The sequence below is a fragment of the Apostichopus japonicus genome, chromosome 8, assembly GCF_037975245.1.
Source record: "Apostichopus japonicus isolate 1M-3 chromosome 8, ASM3797524v1, whole genome shotgun sequence".
In the NCBI taxonomy this organism is placed as follows: domain Eukaryota; kingdom Metazoa; phylum Echinodermata; class Holothuroidea; order Aspidochirotida; family Stichopodidae; genus Apostichopus; species Apostichopus japonicus.
In genome coordinates, this window is record NC_092568.1 from 21,910,641 (window position 1) to 21,928,274 (window position 17,634).

At 36.2% G+C, this 17,634-nt stretch overlaps 2 protein-coding genes and 1 non-coding gene across 7 annotated transcripts; 1 reads left to right on the forward strand and 2 right to left on the reverse strand.

The window, feature by feature from the left end:
• The first annotated feature begins 1,754 nt into the window (after positions 1 to 1,754).
• Positions 1,755 to 12,580, forward strand: LOC139971055 (transmembrane emp24 domain-containing protein 10-like). Of its 2 annotated transcripts, none has more exons than XM_071977217.1 (5): positions 1,755 to 2,334; positions 3,749 to 3,872; positions 6,552 to 6,625; positions 7,494 to 7,620; positions 9,335 to 12,580. In XM_071977217.1, the coding sequence occupies exons 1-5, from the start codon at positions 2,155 to 2,157 to the stop codon at positions 9,454 to 9,456; spliced, it is 627 nt and encodes a 208-aa protein (XP_071833318.1). In that variant the 5' UTR covers positions 1,755 to 2,154; the 3' UTR covers positions 9,457 to 12,580. The 2 variants fall into 2 exon arrangements, with proteins under 2 accessions (XP_071833318.1, XP_071833319.1); XM_071977218.1 differs by lacking the exon at positions 3,749 to 3,872 and adding an exon at positions 3,349 to 3,469 and having other exon boundaries at positions 1,766 to 2,334.
• On the reverse strand, positions 7,145 to 7,231 carry Trnastop-uca (transfer RNA opal suppressor (anticodon UCA)). Its single transcript has one exon. It is a non-coding gene; the product is annotated as a tRNA-Sec (tRNA).
• On the reverse strand, positions 11,708 to 17,523 carry LOC139971057 (uncharacterized). Of its 4 annotated transcripts, none has more exons than XM_071977222.1 (5): positions 17,312 to 17,523; positions 16,461 to 16,522; positions 15,460 to 15,649; positions 13,902 to 14,085; positions 11,708 to 13,773 (listed from the first exon to the last, which is right to left on the reverse strand). In XM_071977222.1, exons 3-5 carry the CDS (start codon positions 15,647 to 15,649, stop codon positions 13,704 to 13,706), a joined length of 444 nt encoding a protein of 147 aa, XP_071833323.1. In that variant the 5' UTR covers positions 16,461 to 16,522; positions 17,312 to 17,523; the 3' UTR covers positions 11,708 to 13,703. The 4 variants fall into 4 exon arrangements, with proteins under 4 accessions (XP_071833323.1, XP_071833322.1, XP_071833321.1 ...); XM_071977221.1 differs by having other exon boundaries at positions 16,461 to 16,572; XM_071977220.1 differs by having other exon boundaries at positions 16,461 to 16,588.
• Positions 17,524 to 17,634: the final 111 nt, after the last annotated feature.

Here is a 17,634-nt window from a genome sequence, read left to right on the forward strand (position 1 = left end):
GAAGATGTTAATTTGAAAAATCAGACTGGTTGGCGTATATATTAATTGATCTTGGAAAAACATTTGCCTCGTTGATTAAGGGCATTGAAGACTCGCGCACAAAGAAACGTCTCATGCCGGTAATCTGACCTAGTTTCGAATGAGGTGTAACAAAAGTGGTAGACACCACCATCGATCCCAGAAAATACACACACAGCTTGCTACCGTCGGTAGTTAGACACTAATGCACAGTCAATACATGTAGCTACGGTCAATACCCACAACAAAATGTACATGGCAGCGATGGACATCTCAGGTATAGATAAAATATAACAAGGTATCTCTTTTCATTACTGTCTGCATTTTGTAGCGACACGAAAAAAACTTCACTTGCAAGCAACGGAAAGTTAACTTTTTCAGAGCGCGGCACGCGGTTTGGGGCGAGTCTTCAATGCCTTTCAGGTAGTTTATGTCTAGTAATAGCCCCGTTGACTTACATACTAAATCATAAATGTAATGCGGTCTATAAGTCTAGAAAGAAGTTCCCACTAACAAATTGGCCATCATGGTTCATGGCACTATCAATTTTCCATGCAGAATTTGCTATGAGAGCCTGACGTTTTCGTCACTTGCATAAACAGACATCTTTACTGTAAACATTTTTCGTACGATGCTCCTGGGAGGCGTAAAGGGTTTAAAATTGCCTTAATTGACCCAATTTTGGCACCTCGTGTACTTCTATTCGTGTTCTTTAAGATCCAAGATCCTAACTGATAACATACAAAAACAATGTTCTCCCTTTTTTTGCACTTTTCCAGAAGGAGAACACTCGGGCTGATTGGTACAGACTCTAATAGAAGTATGCCACCTTATGTACAAACGTATTCTAACTTTCTATCCCGCTCAATTGCCGGCGAAGTAAAACTTATTACCATTGTGTATGAGATGTTAAGTCACAGTCAAACCGTGTCTTCATGGATGACCCAACAATAAGTCTACATTTTGATTGACATGTTCACTCTATTTATGTCTTGACTATATATAGCATCATATATGGATCTTGTTCTCAAGAAAACGATAACAGAAGTTGAAAGTGAGTTACTGAATTATAATAGATGCAAGATTGCGGCAAAGTTTTCCTCAGTGACTTGTTTGACCAAGTAGCATCCAAAACATTTGAGTACCGAGCTTACATCAGTACTATACAGTGTTAAAAAATGAAACAAAATAAGGGATTTCGCTGCTTGAGAGTTCTGGTTCAGCACAATGGAATAGTAAGATATTGTTGATAGAAATAAAAACTTATTATCAATAAGGCATTTACGCGGCATGTCATAGGGTGTATGGAGTCTGACCAAATTTTCAAGGTCAGTATTTCATTGACATAAATTTCGAGAACTGAGGTGTCTGAAAGGAAATTTTATGATATTTTCTCTGATTCGACTTTTTTACGTGAGAAATAAAAGAGAAAATGTGCGTTCCTTGAAGGTAGCGTTTGGATCATGATCCTAATCAAATGTTAACTTAGTTGATTTCATAAGTTTATCGCATTCAAACTCCCCGAAACAACTGTTTTCTTGACAGAAGCGGCTTGGAGTCTTGTTCGGCCGCCCATAGAGTGATCGTCGTAGTTTATGTACGACAGTTCGTAAAATGGTACCGTCCACACACAATGCCACGTTATCCTAGCCACGCAACAATTTGTATTACATTTTAGGTTCCCAGAAAATGGTATGCGCCTATTGCCAGTGAACCATATGTACGTTAGGTATGATATATGCTACTACTAACACGTATACGTTAAACTAAGTAGCCTACATTTTGCGAGAGGGACGGAAGAGCCTGTGGTAGTACTTGCCGAACCGATAAACCCTAAAGCGAAGCTGGTCTTTTCCATCAAATAAACGAGAAGTTCGATTGACGGACTTTATCCATACACCAAGGACTTTTGTTCCTCCTTCGATCATCGGCTAACTTACAACTGGTTCTGAAATCAACCAAGAGTTTTCATAATCATATTTGTATCATAACCTTCGTTAGTTGCTGGGCCCAAGTAAAATACTCACACCTTATGCCCAGTAACACTAGGTTTCTATAGGGTTTCCACTTCAGCTTCATTTAAATTAACGGACAATAATAGGCTAAGTAAACGTACAAGAAGCTATCAATATCATCATGAATATCTTCATTTTAGTATGGGCATTAGTGCTCCTGTTTATCAGTGAGATATCTGCTCTGTCCTTCATGTTACCACAAAATACTCGCAAGTGCCTTATGGAAGAAATACACAAAGACGTCTTGGTTACTGGTGAATATAAATTGTCTCCAGCACCTGGGCATAAAACATCATTGAAGGTGAGTTAATATAAGCATTTTAAACGGAGGTGTTGTTCTGATGAAGGTTTAACAGTTGGTACCATTTCGGTTCTTTTTTTGGGGGGGGCATTGATGGCTTGCAAACAACATGTTAAGAAGCAATTCAGCTAAAAAGTAACATAACCTGCTTTCAGCCTTATTAAAACCCTCTTCATCGTAGGTCTGATATTGTAGGCCCATAGAAAAACCTGGCAAATCATGAAACAAGGAAATGTTGGGTATCATAACTTCGTAAGGTGGCTGTCCTACTTAAATACATGACAACAAGATTACCATGGTGAAAAGCTAACTGTGCCTAATGTGAACTTGAAACTTGTGTGGAGAACCTACAGACTTACTACAGTGATGAATTTACCATTGTTAGTTACTGTAGGCCAAAGTTATAGCCAAGGCTACAGTCTTGATATAGATGTAAATCATTGTGACAGTGGCATTTATGTATAAACCGAATTCCAGTCATATTTTAACTATTTTAACATTTTATTTCCACCAGTATTATTAGATCATGTTTTACTTGCCCATTGACATGTGAAAGCCATCAAAGAACATCAATTTTATGAGTTGTGAAATGCTGGGTAATTATTTATGTCAAAAGACCAAAACTGTAGAGCTGAGAATATTTTCCATAAAGTGCATATCAAGCGAAATATCTCATTTTGATGTAAAGAGTGAATGGCACCTGTCCCCACAACTAATGTACAGGGCTTACACTACTCTATTGATAAACCAAGTTATTAATAAACTTTTCTGAATTGTTTCAACCCAAGAGGATATTAACCTAGTGCATCTGTCATGTCAGCTACAAGCTACAAATTTCTGTCGTCAAATTTGAAATAGAAGGAAAGCAAAGACAGTTAAGAACAGCAGTGATGTGTATTGCTTTCGAGGTGGTTTCAATTCAAATGATTGCTTTCATTTGAAAACTTCCTAGCAAGTTGAATTGTTGTTTTTCAATATATAGTCAATTTCTATTTGTTCCCTTACACATGACAGGTTGGAGATTCTAAAGGTCACACACTTTATTCTAAAGAAGATGCCTTGGAAGGCAAATTTGCATTCACGACAGACGATAAAGAAGTAGTTGAAATTTGTTTCATTTCAAAGATTGATCCTGGTGAGGAATTGCTATCGATAAAGCAGCTTCATTAAGCTTGCTAGCTGCTACTACTATTTATCATATGTTCCTAAACTTCCACTCACTGTTTGCTTTTTTTACTAACCTAACCTTCCAGAAGCTTGGTCCCTTTGGTAAGGTAGTGTTTAGCAGAACAGGTCGCTGGCTCACTGTTTGTGCACCTTGCAGTTTCGGGTATTCTAGTCTGCGGTGTTTTGATACTCTAAACCCCTATCTCTCTCTCTCTCTTTACTGTGCTTTCCCCCCTGATGCTATCAGGTCTTTGACAAAAAAGGCCAACTGCTGTATAATAAGGACGAAGCAGAGAAGGGTAAATTTGCCCTAACTGGTGATGCAACAGACAATTTTTATTCGATCTGTGTTGAAACAAAGGTACCATACGGTGAGTTATAGAAAGCATGTTAGTAGTATCCAACCTAGCCTGGTGCTTCTCAACTGTGATGTAGTTCTATGGTGCATGATACATGTATGTTAGTACAAGAGCCCTACACTAGTAAACAGCAGTTCTGTTGCTTGGTCATGTAAGTGGATTCATATATAATTTCTGCTGTAGCCTACTATTTTAATTCATTTTCCTACCTTTGTTTGTAGCTTTAATTTTACATACACTGGCCATTAGTATTAATCTTCTTTCTATTCAGATTTGATAGAAATTTTCCCTTACTAACCTATCACATAGCTTAAATTCATGGACTCACTTTATCTGTATGTGCATCATATAACTTTGTGTTGTATTCATTCACATACTCCATTCAGCTTTCACGTGTTTCTGCTCTTAAAGTCTTTTGTCTGCTATTATACTGTGATATGATATATTAATTATACTATGTCCTCATATTCAAGCTCATCTGCCAATCACATGCTGTTTCTCGCATGAATTATTTGTTTTATCATTTTTTTCTTTATAAGTTTTCCACTTTCATTATCAAGGGTCTGCACTCCATGTTTGACCTTTTAACACTCGAGTATTTTCAAGTTATGCTACAAGTTGCATATTTTTGCCCAACAAAACTCTTTATTCTAATTAAAACATTTCACAGTTGTTGACGTAATGAAGTTACTACAGTGTGTTCATCTTAATTAGTAACTGTGTAATATACTTGTTTGCATAAGCTACCGAATCTGACCCACCGTTACATCTGCTTCAACTCAGATTTACAAAACATCATAAAAACAATGAGTGAGGTATCATGGACAACCTGGAGGGACAAATTTAGTGTTCAAATTCACAATACTATATATGATAAATTATTACCTGAATTGTACTAGTGTTTGTAGAGCAAGCAAACAACCTTACAATAAATTTAGCCCAAACAGTTTGTAAATATTGTCACATGTATTTGAGACCCACCCATGGTTGGTTAATAAGATAAGATACAAGATATACCATCCATATAAACAATAACAGTCACATGGAGTGAATTTCAACCATTTCTCATTATCCAACATGGTATTTTTTTTACTGTAATTAATTTTGTCCGTCAATTTTACCAGTTGAGTGATTTCATTGTTTGCTTGTGTGGTTGTCATCTTGGAGGTAAAATGCCTGTAGATGACGAAAAAATTACATTTAAGCTAAGGAATAGTGTAATATTTTGTGTAGGGAAAAGTTCCAGTTCATTACAGAAACCTCTGTATGATTTGGGATGATCTATAGAGAGGTATTAAAGAGCTAGCTATCGTTAGGATGAACAAGATGTAGGATGTTTGTGTGCAGTGTAGCCCTACTAAGAACTCAACCTCTTTGGAAATAGTTATGTGCACACTGTCAGGGAGGGTGAGTGGTAGTGCAGTGTAAGAAATTAATTAGTCATTTCATCAATAGTTTCTGGTATAATTATGCTTTAAGGGGATCTTACTGTTATCAATAAGTTCTAGTTTGTCTCATATTATCAAAATGTTTGTGATATTTGATTTTGTGGTGAAAAAGCTGACTTTTCAAATGTGAGAAAAGGTTAAGGATACAACAAGCATTGTTGTAATCAGGAATTTGTTCAAAGGGGATGAAAAATGCTAGGATACATGTGTAAGTGTATGTGTGGATATAGTGTGTAGTGTTTATGCCATAAATCTCCAACAAAATTCTGAATTGTGTGGCAAAGAGGATAGTGATGGCTTAGCTGACAGGGGTTCAGTTTTTGTTTTTGTCTGCTTGTTGCTGATGGATGGAATCTTTGAAAAAATTCTCATCATTCAACAGACATGCAGCATGCTTGATATTTCTGATATGTGTGCTTTGCCTCGTTAAAGCAAGCTTTTTACATTTCGTCAAGAGTTTTAAGAAACCAATCACCATTTCTGAAACAATTCTGAAACGTTTGCCCTGCCTTTCAATATTAGTGTTGGTCATTTGTAACATAAATTCAACTTCAATGTTTGAACAGAACTATAAATAGTTAACTTACTGATGTACATTATTATTTATTATTATTATCATTATTATGGGATTTGACCATCAAAAATGTTGTCAATAAGAAAAGCTGCTAATTTGTGCACTATTGTGTGAAGATAAATGTTTTGCTATAGATACTCATTTCTGTATCACCATTTTGTGAAATGTCAGTTTGATGTTTTGTTTAAGTTATGAACTGTGGATATATTTGTAGTTGAGCCAAAACAGAATAATGTTGAAATTGTATGCACTGTTCTTTTAGATTTTTATAACCAAAAATCTAGCATGTACTTTTGTTCCTAGACTTTGAAATTTCTTTTCCTAGAAATCTGTGGCTACAAATTTGCATGCTTTTCAGTAATTTATTCTTGGACATCGGTATTGCTTTGCAAACCAAACAAGTAATTTTTGAAATCTGATTAGTCTTGTTGTTTCATTAATTTCTGTAAGGGTCCTCATAATATATGCATTACATTTATTAAATAAACAAATGTGATACATGTATGTCTGCTATAGCAGTTGCTAATCCAGTTGTTTAGCAGCAATGTTGAATGGATTATTTAAACTTTTGAGGTCATTATCCTTAATATTTGTGGACTGCTTTAACTGACAATTCTGATTAAATGTATGGAGTGATTTGCTAACCATACTTTGTGTTATTTCCACCAGGTGTGCGAGCTGCTCCATCCAGAGAAGTGTTCTTGGATGTTAAACACGGAGTCGAAGCCAAGAGTTATGAAGATGTAAGTATTCATATGTCCGTAGATAGCCAAACATTGCAAAGTGAAAAGAGAAAAAGGAATCACAATAGAATGTTTGAAATATCCAGCAGTTGTGGGGGGGTGGGGGAAGCATGCAGGAGGGGGACCTCCACTGATGAGAGATGGTTGTGCATGCTTATTAGTCAAGATAACTCAAATATGATAACCTCAGCAAATTGTATAACCTTTTGTGCTGTACTATGCTTTGTAAGTTTGTAGTATAAGTTATACAAAGTGCATTTTTCATCTTTCTTGCATAGAAAATGTTCTCAGAATTTTTTATTTCTGTGTACATGCAAATGGATACTGTCGTAGTGTTGCAATTAAATGAAAACATGGATACCTGTCCCCCAAAAGCAGAGTAGTATGGGTTATTATACCAAAAGGAGTTTGAAGAGAATCTGGACATTTGATTTAGGGTTCTAGTTTCAAATATGGGCAAATTGTGCAATGAAGTAATTGTGGCAAACTTTAAAACAATGAAGTTAAATAGATGAACATCGCCCGAAAGGTGGAATTGAACCACTCTGTCGCTAGACAGCTACAGGTTTGAAGCCTGCACACCACACCAGTGAAGCTCATCCGGGCACAAGAGGTGTTGTGTTGGAAGGTATATGTACTGGTTTGGCCAATCTGTAACGAATAAAAGTGAATACAAAATTCATGTCCAACTTTTTATTGCATACTGCTCTGGTACTTTTTTATGTAAATGCAAACCTGTTGCATATTTTTAAGCACATATTTGATATTTTCTGTGTAGCTCTCAATGTTTTTACCCTGAATATGGAGGTTTCTATATGTTTCACTTGCTAATTTGCATAAATTTACATACCACATCTATTCGTCACAGGTCGCAAAGTCAGAAAAGTTGAAACCTATGGAAATTGAGTTACGCAGACTTGAGGACCTGTCAGAAGCTATTGTCAATGATTTTGCCTACATGAAAAAGAGAGAGGAAGAAATGAGAGACACAAATGGTATGTATCATCAGTCATGAATATTCATTATGTATATCCAAGGTATCACACCATTGTAGTGTTTTGTATGAGAAGTACATCCTTAGCTCTGCTACTAATAAATCGTCTCTTTTAATCAATATATTAATGTTAGTTGTCTTCCTCTGAAACTGCCAGCCATGAGTGGTGTATTCACATTTTCATTTCTCCTCCTTTTATCCAGTATTGTTAGCTTCTTAAACTTTCACCTCCATCTCCTGCCATGACCAAAATAGTCATAATATCAGTTCTGGTATATTTGGTGCAATATATGTGAAAGTGTTCTGTGGTGTCTTGTACACGTTCTGCCATCTAGTCTGAATTACTGTAGTAATCACTCTACTGATTGCTCAAGTGTTTCTTCTATATTTATTGCTGAAAGTAAAAGTAATCTATACAGTCATCATGGCATGTGTTTTTGTTGGGGAGTGTGTATTTGTATACCTTTTATTTGGTACCTTGCATGGATTCCCCATGATTGTTTCAAGAAGAAAGTATGGGTTGAACATCATACTGAGCATGTATGTTCACCTTTGTGAACACAAGAATCCAGTTAGTTTTGATAGATTTGAGCGGTCATTTAAGGTCATTTGGGGTTAAAGTCTAAATTCTTTTGATGCATTTTTTCACGTGCTGCCATCTGGTCAGAGTTACTTCAATAAACTAATGGTATATAAGTGTCTTTTTTGTAGTTGTTTGTTTCTGAAAGTAAAAGTAATCTATGCAGTCAGATAAATGGCATGTGCTAGTTCGTGGGCATGTCTGAGTTATCAAATTGCAGTATTTTTCAGTGTATGTGTTATGAAATCGCAATAAGTTTTAGTGTTTATTTAGTTTGCCTGTATGGGGCACCTTGGGTGATTTCCCTGATTACTCAAGAGGAACACATGGGATGAACTTTTTATTTGTTTTTACCTTTGTGAATGTAATAATCTAATTGATTTGAGTGGTCATTTGGGGTCAAGTCTAAAATCCTTTAGGGAAGGTAAGGCCACACATTAGTTGTTTGGACTACAAGCAGATTGCCTCAGTGATTACTAGAACCCAGCTGTCTTTGATGAAGTTCAAAATTATTGAAAGAAAAACTAGTGGTAATGCTAACAATCTCGATGGATACGAGTGGTTTGGTTTTCCGCCATTTGAGGTCAAAGTCTAAATCCTTTAAATGTCAAAAGTAAAGTTGGCCAGACTTCATTTCTTCCTACTTTGCATTTAGGATCACCTGCTGTCTCTGGTAGAAAATGTACTAGAATACTGTTTTTCTTTCGGTGGGCAGAGGAGGTGGTGGGGGGGGGGGGGGGAATCAGGTCAAATTTGACTCAAAATGAATAGAAATCAAATTTAAGAATTATGTGAAAGGCAAATAATTCTCAACAATGGGTGCTGTGAAGTTTGTGTTGAGATATTTGGTCTGCCTTTGTCAGTGTCAGGCCTTTTATTACTGTATTTCATTTCTGTGATGGTGGTAGGTCATTTGAACTGATATACCAGCTCTTTAGGCCTTAGATCCCTAACAACTTCCCAGCTCATTACTCAATCTAGGTAAAGGGAGATTGTTTGTTCCCTCTGGAGAATTGCTGAAACCCAAGATTCTCTCTCTGGCACCTCTTAGAAAAGTATTTGAGATCCCCCTGCTTCTGAACCTTTTAGATTATTCAATATTTGATCGATGTTGCTTTCTTTTTAATCTCCTCAGAGTCAACCAATTCAAGAGTTTTGTACTTTAGCATCTTTTCAATGTGCTGTCTGCTGTGTCTGGCCACCTGGCAAGTCTTTTACCTCCGACGATACTTCAAGTCCAAGAAGCTCATTGAGTAGAAAAAAATCGCTAGGTGCTATAATATTCCGTTAAAAACCTTTTCTGCTTCTCACTGTTTCGTTGTATTTTTTTCTCCCCGCCCCTTAAAGAAAGAAAGTAAAGTATTTATTCTGTCACTCCCAGAAGAATCGCTCATAGAAATCTTGGTATAAGAGGCCCTCTAAATGTTGAAAGACAAATGAAGGGTATTAATCATTGGAATTATTGACCAGCACCCTCTGTTTTGAAAAAGAAAAACAGGATGATTTTTAATCAAAACTTATTCTTAAAAGAATGTAAGTTGTTGATTTGGCAGTGAGTTGAATTCATTGTGGTTTCAAAATGATAATCACGTCGGTAGAAGTGGATCCTACAAGTATTATCTAGTATATTCAAATTTAACTCAAAACTGACTCAGAAAACACAGAGTAAGAGATTAAAGAGAAGCAGTAGGAAATACTTTGTAAAAGTAATTTGTTGCACTGATATGGATCTGTTTCATTCAGGTATTTTCTGAGGTGTAGTGGTTTTAGGCATGTTTTGTGTTCAGGAAATGAGTCAATATGCATGAAAGCTAGAACCAGGGAGCTGCTACTCTCAGCTCCCTGCTAGAACTATGACAATTGTGTACCTTTAAACTTTGTCAGTCTTCAGTGAAGTAAACAAATATGCCATGTTCAGGCTCATTTTATGCTCAGCAGCCACATAGAATCGAAAGGAATTTGACTCGAATTGCTTATATTTTGTGGCAGTCTGCATATATATTCAAATGTTTTTTCTCCCATCTTGGGATTTCTGATTCACTGCAAGTTGTATGTGCAAGAGATTACTGTAGTTTATTACACACAGGTACTGTTAATGTAGGAATATTTGCTTGGGAGGTCAGAGGTCGCCCTCTTGGGTTTATTATGGTTCTTCCCTCCTGGGCCAAAACAGTAAAGTAACAATCCTGGGATAGGTTTATTGAATTGTAACTCTGCAATACAATATGTCGGTAGACAGTAGTAATACCGACTCCATTGCTACTCGATATGTGGAAAGGGGCTGGGGCTGGAAAGGGGCTTGGAATCGAACAAGAGCGATGGAGGTTCTCATGGGTATGTGACATGTATCTTCTTGGAGAATAATGTTTGCAATATAGAGCAGTTTTACATTTCTGTTGTATGTTAGTATCTAGCTTTTCAAAAAAGCTTGTATGTATGTATCTATGGGTTTGCCTCTTTATTACTTTATCATTTGCCTTGTATGTGTTGTATCCAGGATAAAGGTCCTCAGTTTTTTACCACTTCAAAGTCGGTCTGTTGTGGTTACACTTCAAATCGTTGCTCTTCCTGCCACCTTGTATTATTTCCACTGAGACATTGTCAGATTTTTTCTACGACTATGTCGTGTAAGTAACCATGAAGTTACAAACCTGCAAGCGCTTACAAATACTGCAGCACTGAGCACGCTAAAGTATTGGGGTTAATATAGATAAATATTTGAACTGTGTGTGTACTGTGGTAACTTATTCATTTAAACCATTTACTTTATTGAGGGTTAATTTTGTCATTGTTTCTCTGGGTTTTTTGTAAGCTGCATGTGGATGTTGGAATATTGTGGGGTTCTTTAATTTTAGTCAAAGACTTTTTTGCAATGTATTTGTTTTTTCACAAACATCTGCCTTTCTGTACAGTAGGTCAAGGAAAAAAGGTCAAAGATTCACATGTTTGCAAAATTTCATTAAATTGAGTTTAGGTTTTCTTGTGCTCAGAAGTAAAGAATTAACTGACATATGTCTACGGAGCCAAAGCATTTCTTGGATAAGAATAGCTTGGATATCATTGAAGAGGCATGCTTTGCAGATGCACATTATAATTGATAGAAATGCATGTTTGTTCAATATATTTGTGACATAGACTTTAAGAAACAAAAACTAATGTGTGACAAAGAGAAGAATTGTCTTTTTGTATGTTTTGAGATGTAGTTTCAAATTGGAATATAATTTACATACTTTAATGTTCATTAGTATTCAGGAACTTTTTTGTTGTTGTCATGCATTTAAAAATTAATTAGAGAAAAAGTGCACTGTTTTCCATCTTTGAAAAGTAAAGTTACATTTGATGAGGGTAACTAATCCTGAATGGAAAAGCACAATTTGTTGTCATGTTTTAAACTAGATTTGAATTTATTTGAATTGAAATTAGATATGAATACAGCAGTAATGCATTATACAATGGTATCCGCTACTGTATGTCACACAGGCAGATTGGAGCATCGATTGCTACTGCCTCATGTAATCCACCCCACAGGAGCTGGGCCTTGAAACCAGGGGTGCAATGGTTCGGAGCCGGTAAGGCAATCCGCTCCTGCTATGTGTTCATCAATAAGTCAATTTGTTTCCAGAAGTCACTAACTTTAAAGTATGTTATTCAAGGACCCTTGCTCAATGACCTGGCTAACATCTTTACAGAACTGAATTATGGTTTACAGAAGTCATTTGAATTGGAGCTCTGCGTTAGCAGTCTCTGTGTTCAGACCAAATCTAGGGTATTTTTAGGGTCTTTGAATTCCTCTCTTGGAATTTTGTGCACCATTGAAAACAAGAAATAAATAGTTACATGAAAAAACAAAACAAACAAAATAAAAGAGAAGATTCATGCAAATGGGATTTTGTTATTCCAACGTTTATCTAGAAGGAACTTTGTAAGCGATGTTGTAATAACATGGCATGTTTTGGTTGTTCCTCCACAAAAATTAAAGTATAGATATTGATTTATGGATATTTCCAACGTTTATCTAGAAGTAACTTTGTAAGGGATGTTGTAATAACATAACATGTGTTGCTGTAATCACAAACAACTTGTTTCTTCATAAACATTAAAGTATAAATATTGATAAAAATAAATTTAAAAGTAATTTTCCTTTTGTGTGAATTTTTTACATATTACACTTATCAGACATAAGGGGTTTTGATAAATTTGAAATAATTTTGATTGTGCCTCTTATCTCATGTCATGGTTGTAACCTATTCTGCATTAGATATTCTCTGTAGTTCATTTTTAGTCACAATTCCTTTTCTCTTTTGATGTAATAGGTTATTGTTCAACAAAAATTTTCCATTTATTTCTGTTAAGATGAAAACAAAAGATACTAGGACATGTATTTTGATAATTGTTTTGTCTTTTCTTATGTTTCATTGTTTTGTATTTTCCACTTTCAAATTCCACGAGATAGGTGAAATTATAAAAAGGAAAGAACAGCCTTTCTTAATTACTGTACCAACTTTCTAAATGTTAAGACTTTTACCACACCTGGACAGATAAAGTGAAAATTGAAAGTGTAGGACTGAGTCCCTTTTAACAGCTAAGTATTTTCATATGACCTGAAAAGCAAATCTTCATCACTACTTAACCCATTTCCCAGCCCCTCCTCCACCCCACTCTCGACTTTTAGCAATTGCAGTGTGCCAAAAATTGGTTCCTTAGGATTTGGACCTGGCGAGATATTTCTGATGCCATGACAGTCATTTTCAAAAGAACTTAGAATTAGCTTGTCTATGTGGATGGAAGATGAATAAATCATTGCCTGTTTATGTGACCATGGTGAGGTGAAAAAACATCCCTAGAAGCGAGGTACATTTCCAAATGTTAACTCAGGAAAAAAAAATATGTTTCAATAACTTTTAAGGCAAAATTAGGGCCTGTTTGAAGAATTCATAACTATCTGGTGAAAGCTGCACCTGTTAGATGTTTATGTATTAACCACATTTATAGACTGTGCTGTGAACTATGGTCAAATTAGTACTGATGTCCTTGTTTAGTACTTGCCCCGAGACACTGCCCACTTATGTTAGAAACATCAAGGACTTAACATCCACGTTCGAAGGATTTCACCTTACTGAGACCATCTTTATTGCCTGTTTGACAATACTATATGTCTGACCTCATAAAATAGGGAAACCACCTGTTTGGCATGGGGGGGAAAGGAGGTGTTAAGTTGTCAAGGGAAGGGTACAAGGGAGTAAGTAGCAAAGTGGAGGGTGTATACAGTACATATTTTGTCTGCCAGTGGTGGTTACTCCCTGATTTTGTTTCTTGTGAGGGACGGGAGGGGGGGGGGGGCTTAAATCACAGAAGTAAACTTGGTTGTGCCCACATCCAGAAAGTATTATGTGAAGATTAAGGATGCTCAAATTTTTAGGTGATAACTTTTAATGCTGTCTGTGAAGTTTTATAAGGCATCAGTTTGTGACGATGATGATTATGAAGATGCTACAGCTTTCCTGTCACAGTCCCTCATCACTGGAGCTATCTTCTTGACTGGGCTTCGATGATGATGGTGAAACGGCAATAAAGCTGGAGATGAAATAAATGATAAAATGGTATAACTTCAAATCTGGGTAGGTTGGCAACAACATGGCAATACATAAATTGGTCTAGTTGTTGTATTACAATGATGTGCGAATGATGGCTGTGACACTCACCATGGACCTAAGATCTCTTTCAGTGGTATGGCTGGGATTGGAGGTTGCAAATTAATTTCTGGCTTGACAGTATCCTGTTCAACAAGTATGCTATTGGGAAAACTTGACCATTGAAATTGCTGGGGTTCCTTCAAAAATCCTTTCACCTCTAAGTTGGCTTCAAATTTCTGAAAGTCTGCTACATCTGAAGAAGAGAAAAACAGGTGAAGCATGTATTAACAACTTCCTGTAAAATCATCTTGTCTGGTGGATGCAATGGCTACGAAAAGCAGAAATAACATCCAAACAAGGTAAAAACAAATCACACATTTGCTGAATTGTACCTTCTAACGTATCGTGACAAATCATTTTTTCACTAAAATAAAGCTGAGACAGTTCACCTGTACTTTGTATTATGTCTTCTTGTCAAATTTTATGTGAAATCCTACGTTTAGTATTTATTGTGATAATGAAAGGAACTAGTAACATTGAAGGACTTGCGGGTAATGATAAATTTTTTCGTCATTTTTATAAGATAAGCATAACCAAAGCTATCATGGTGAATATGTGATTGAGATACTTGTGATAAACAATTTTTGCAAATAGCTATTAAATTGCAATCTTTTTCTGCACGAGAGATATCACCATTTTAGTTTTCCATTACATGCAAGACTCAAAAATCAAAACCAAAGTCTAAACTATCACATTCTGAGCAATATATATGCTTGAATTATTAATAATGACTTGACTAAACCTAATGTTTATATTCATTACTAGAAATTGGTTTTGCCCTTTTGCCAATGATGAAACAAAACCTATTGAAATTCCTAACATGACCTTATACTGACAATTGAGTCAGTGTCAACACTCTTTCCAGGTATTTTGAAGATGATGTATAAGGCAAAAGGAGAGAAACAGTCCCACCACCTAGTGTGGCATTTTTATATCACACAGTGACAAAAATGGCAGGCTCCTGATAACTGAACTTTCAAATCTCAATAATTGCCAAACAAAGCAAAATTTTCCTTAGATGTTTTCAGGATCTTTGACGGGAAGTTGATCACCAGAAAAATCTCTATCATAAAGACTATATAGATTAGCAGCCACACCCATTTTAGGCAATGATCCAACCAAATGTTTTGAGTTTCGGATTCGACTCACCAATCATCATCATCACCCCTCCCTCCCACCCCAATTTATCATTACAATGCCACTGGAATATGGTTCCTTTGCAATGGTTGGATCTGTTTTCTTGCCACAAGTTCGTTGATCTTGGCTTGAGGAATCCACAAAGAAATATTGAGATTGGCAAAAAGGGCCATTGTGTCCAACTTATTACATGATATCTTAACTTGTTATCATTTTCCCCCAAAGCTTCTGCAATCTATCTCGCAAACTATCTAAAATCCTTTGCGAACCAAACATAGGGTCGAGACTCATGCATTTTGGGCCGTCGCTATAGATTGTCAGGTCTGCTCCTCCGTTAATGAAAATGTGACCTATAGTTTTGAAATGTAGCATTTACTATATGATTTCCTTGTTCTCCTAACAGAAATGAATAGATGAATTAACCAAGTACCATTAAAAGCAGCTTCATGCAATGGTGTTGATTTTATTTCTTTTGGGAAACTTGTTGATGGTTTGTCCTGATCTTCCAGCAATTTTGTTTTTTTCTTTTCTGTTGGTACACTTTCATCATCTAGACCAAGTAATGTCCTAACACTGACCCCTGAGGACAGAGATTTCTTCCAATCTTTTAACGTAGACATCTAAAGGTCAAAGGTGAAAACCAAAGAAGAAGAAAAGAAGATCAACCCAATTTTAAATTAATGAATCATGATAGATTTTCGTGAGTTGACAAACTGATCCAGTCAAGACTGTCATTATCTATGGGAACCATAGGCGTAGGAGCCTTATTTGATTTGGGGGGGCTGTAACGACTTGCCAGAAAAATATAACCAAAATTTTTTCGCGCGCTCCGCGTGCGTTGAACATGTTAATGTGCATATCATATAGGCATTCATCGGTTATTACATCAAGTGCCAATAACTTACAATCATTTTTCGTGTTATTACCCTTCCATATTGGTTAAAATTATTGGGGAAGTCGTTGCAACAATCATGATCATAATATTATAAGTTTAACCATTGAAAAACACACTGCAAATTATTTTTCTTTCAGTAGCAATTCTCAGCATATTGCTTGAATTTTCACCAAAAAAATTTGAAAAACACATTGCAAATTATTCTTCTTTCAGTAGGTGCCCAAAAAATTCTCAGCATATTGCCCGAATTTTCACCAAAAATTGTTGTTTGGGGGGCTGCAGCCCCCCCCCCTCCGCCTCCTGCGCCTATGATGGGAACGATCTTACACAAATGACAGGAAATGCATAAATATTGTAACCAATTTGCTTTAGATGTATCTGTAGCTTCTACAGTATACAATGTCGGTGCTCTCGTTGACTGGGAGCCCCTTTATATTATAATTCACTTTACAACAACCACACATTTCTAAAGCCTCTTGAATGCAGTCTTTGCTTCCTGAAGTTCTGTGTATCACTGGAACTAGAAAAACATGTACCTTTATACATGAATAGTCAATCTTTGCTCATATGACTGCTTTCTCCCATAGACTTTCTGCTCCTAAGAAATCCAGATCTTGAAATCAGATTTGGTTGTCTGCCAAGGCATAACTGTGGGAATGGTGTACTGCCGATAGCAGAGTAATATTTTGGATCTTACAAAAGATAATGAATAAAATTCATACACAGCAACAACACAATAAAAGAAGCTACAGTAAGCAACCATTGTTACATCCACACAGAACAAGCTTTAAACATCAACCATTGCTCTCACCCTCTATAAATCAATACCAGTGATTCTCGATCCCTAAATGATCCTCTCCTAGAGTCCTAAATTTAGATTTATAAACAGGAATGCTCCTAATTGTATTTGGCAATACGTTCTATGCAGATCTACATACTGTTTTAAGTACATCACTGAAAAACTCATGAATTACTCTGTAAAAGTGTAAATGACACAGAAATATTTAACATAAATGGCTAATAACTTACAACTTATATTAGGTTATTTGACAGTGCCCCCCCCCCCCCCCAATAAATAAGACAGCAGTTATATTAGTGTTACCGTATTTACACATGGTGAAGAGTGAAGACGATTCGATTGGAATTAATACATTTCCATTATCTTACTTGTAGGTTGTTTTCAAAGAGTTTAACTATATAGAACCATCTCTGGTTGTTTATGAAATTTGTGGAAATACTAAGCTAAGTCACTAACGTTCTGTATGAACCTAAATTTGAAGTCCAGTTTAAGAAGTAGCATACATCTCATTTCTACCGTTCACATAACGTCCGTTACACTATAGCTAGCATATGGCTAGCCATAGCCTAACGTTTAGGCCTTCATTACCGCTATCACTTCAGAACGCATAGTGAGATTTTCTTCTTTCCATAATTTCAGTCAATTTTGGGCTTAGATTATGTGTCAGATTTCCTAAAAGTTGTTCTCCCCAGACAAGGTGTAGCACACAGTGTAGAATCATCTGGAACTAGTCACTATCGCAAAAGTTCAGAGATGCCTGAATGCCTGGTAAATTTGAGTGTGACACTTTTACATCTACGTACAATTACATGCATGATAATTTTGATAAAAGCAAGGTACTTTCCCGCGATTTGTTTTGAGGCTCAAGGAATGTACTTCCGGTTTCTATCAGGTTCGAGAGTTCAACATAT

Coding starts and splice junctions, on each gene's coding strand:
- LOC139971055 (XM_071977217.1), top strand. CDS start 2,155: ATGAATATCTTCATTTTAGTATGGGCATTAGTGCTCCTGTTTATCAGT. Junction 2,335..3,748: donor GGCATAAAACATCATTGAAG/GTGAGTTAATAT, acceptor TGATGCTATCAG/GTCTTTGACAAAAAAGGCCA. Junction 7,621..9,334: donor AGAAATGAGAGACACAAATG/GTATGTATCATC, acceptor TAATCTCCTCAG/AGTCAACCAATTCAAGAGTT.
- LOC139971057 (XM_071977219.1), bottom strand. CDS start 17,332: ATGCGTTCTGAAGTGATAGCG. Junction 15,650..17,311: donor TGCGTTCTGAAGTGATAGCG/GTAATGAAGGCC, acceptor TTTGACCTTTAG/ATGTCTACGTTAAAAGATTG. Junction 14,086..15,459: donor GCATGAAGCTGCTTTTAATG/GTACTTGGTTAA, acceptor TCTCTTCTTCAG/ATGTAGCAGACTTTCAGAAA.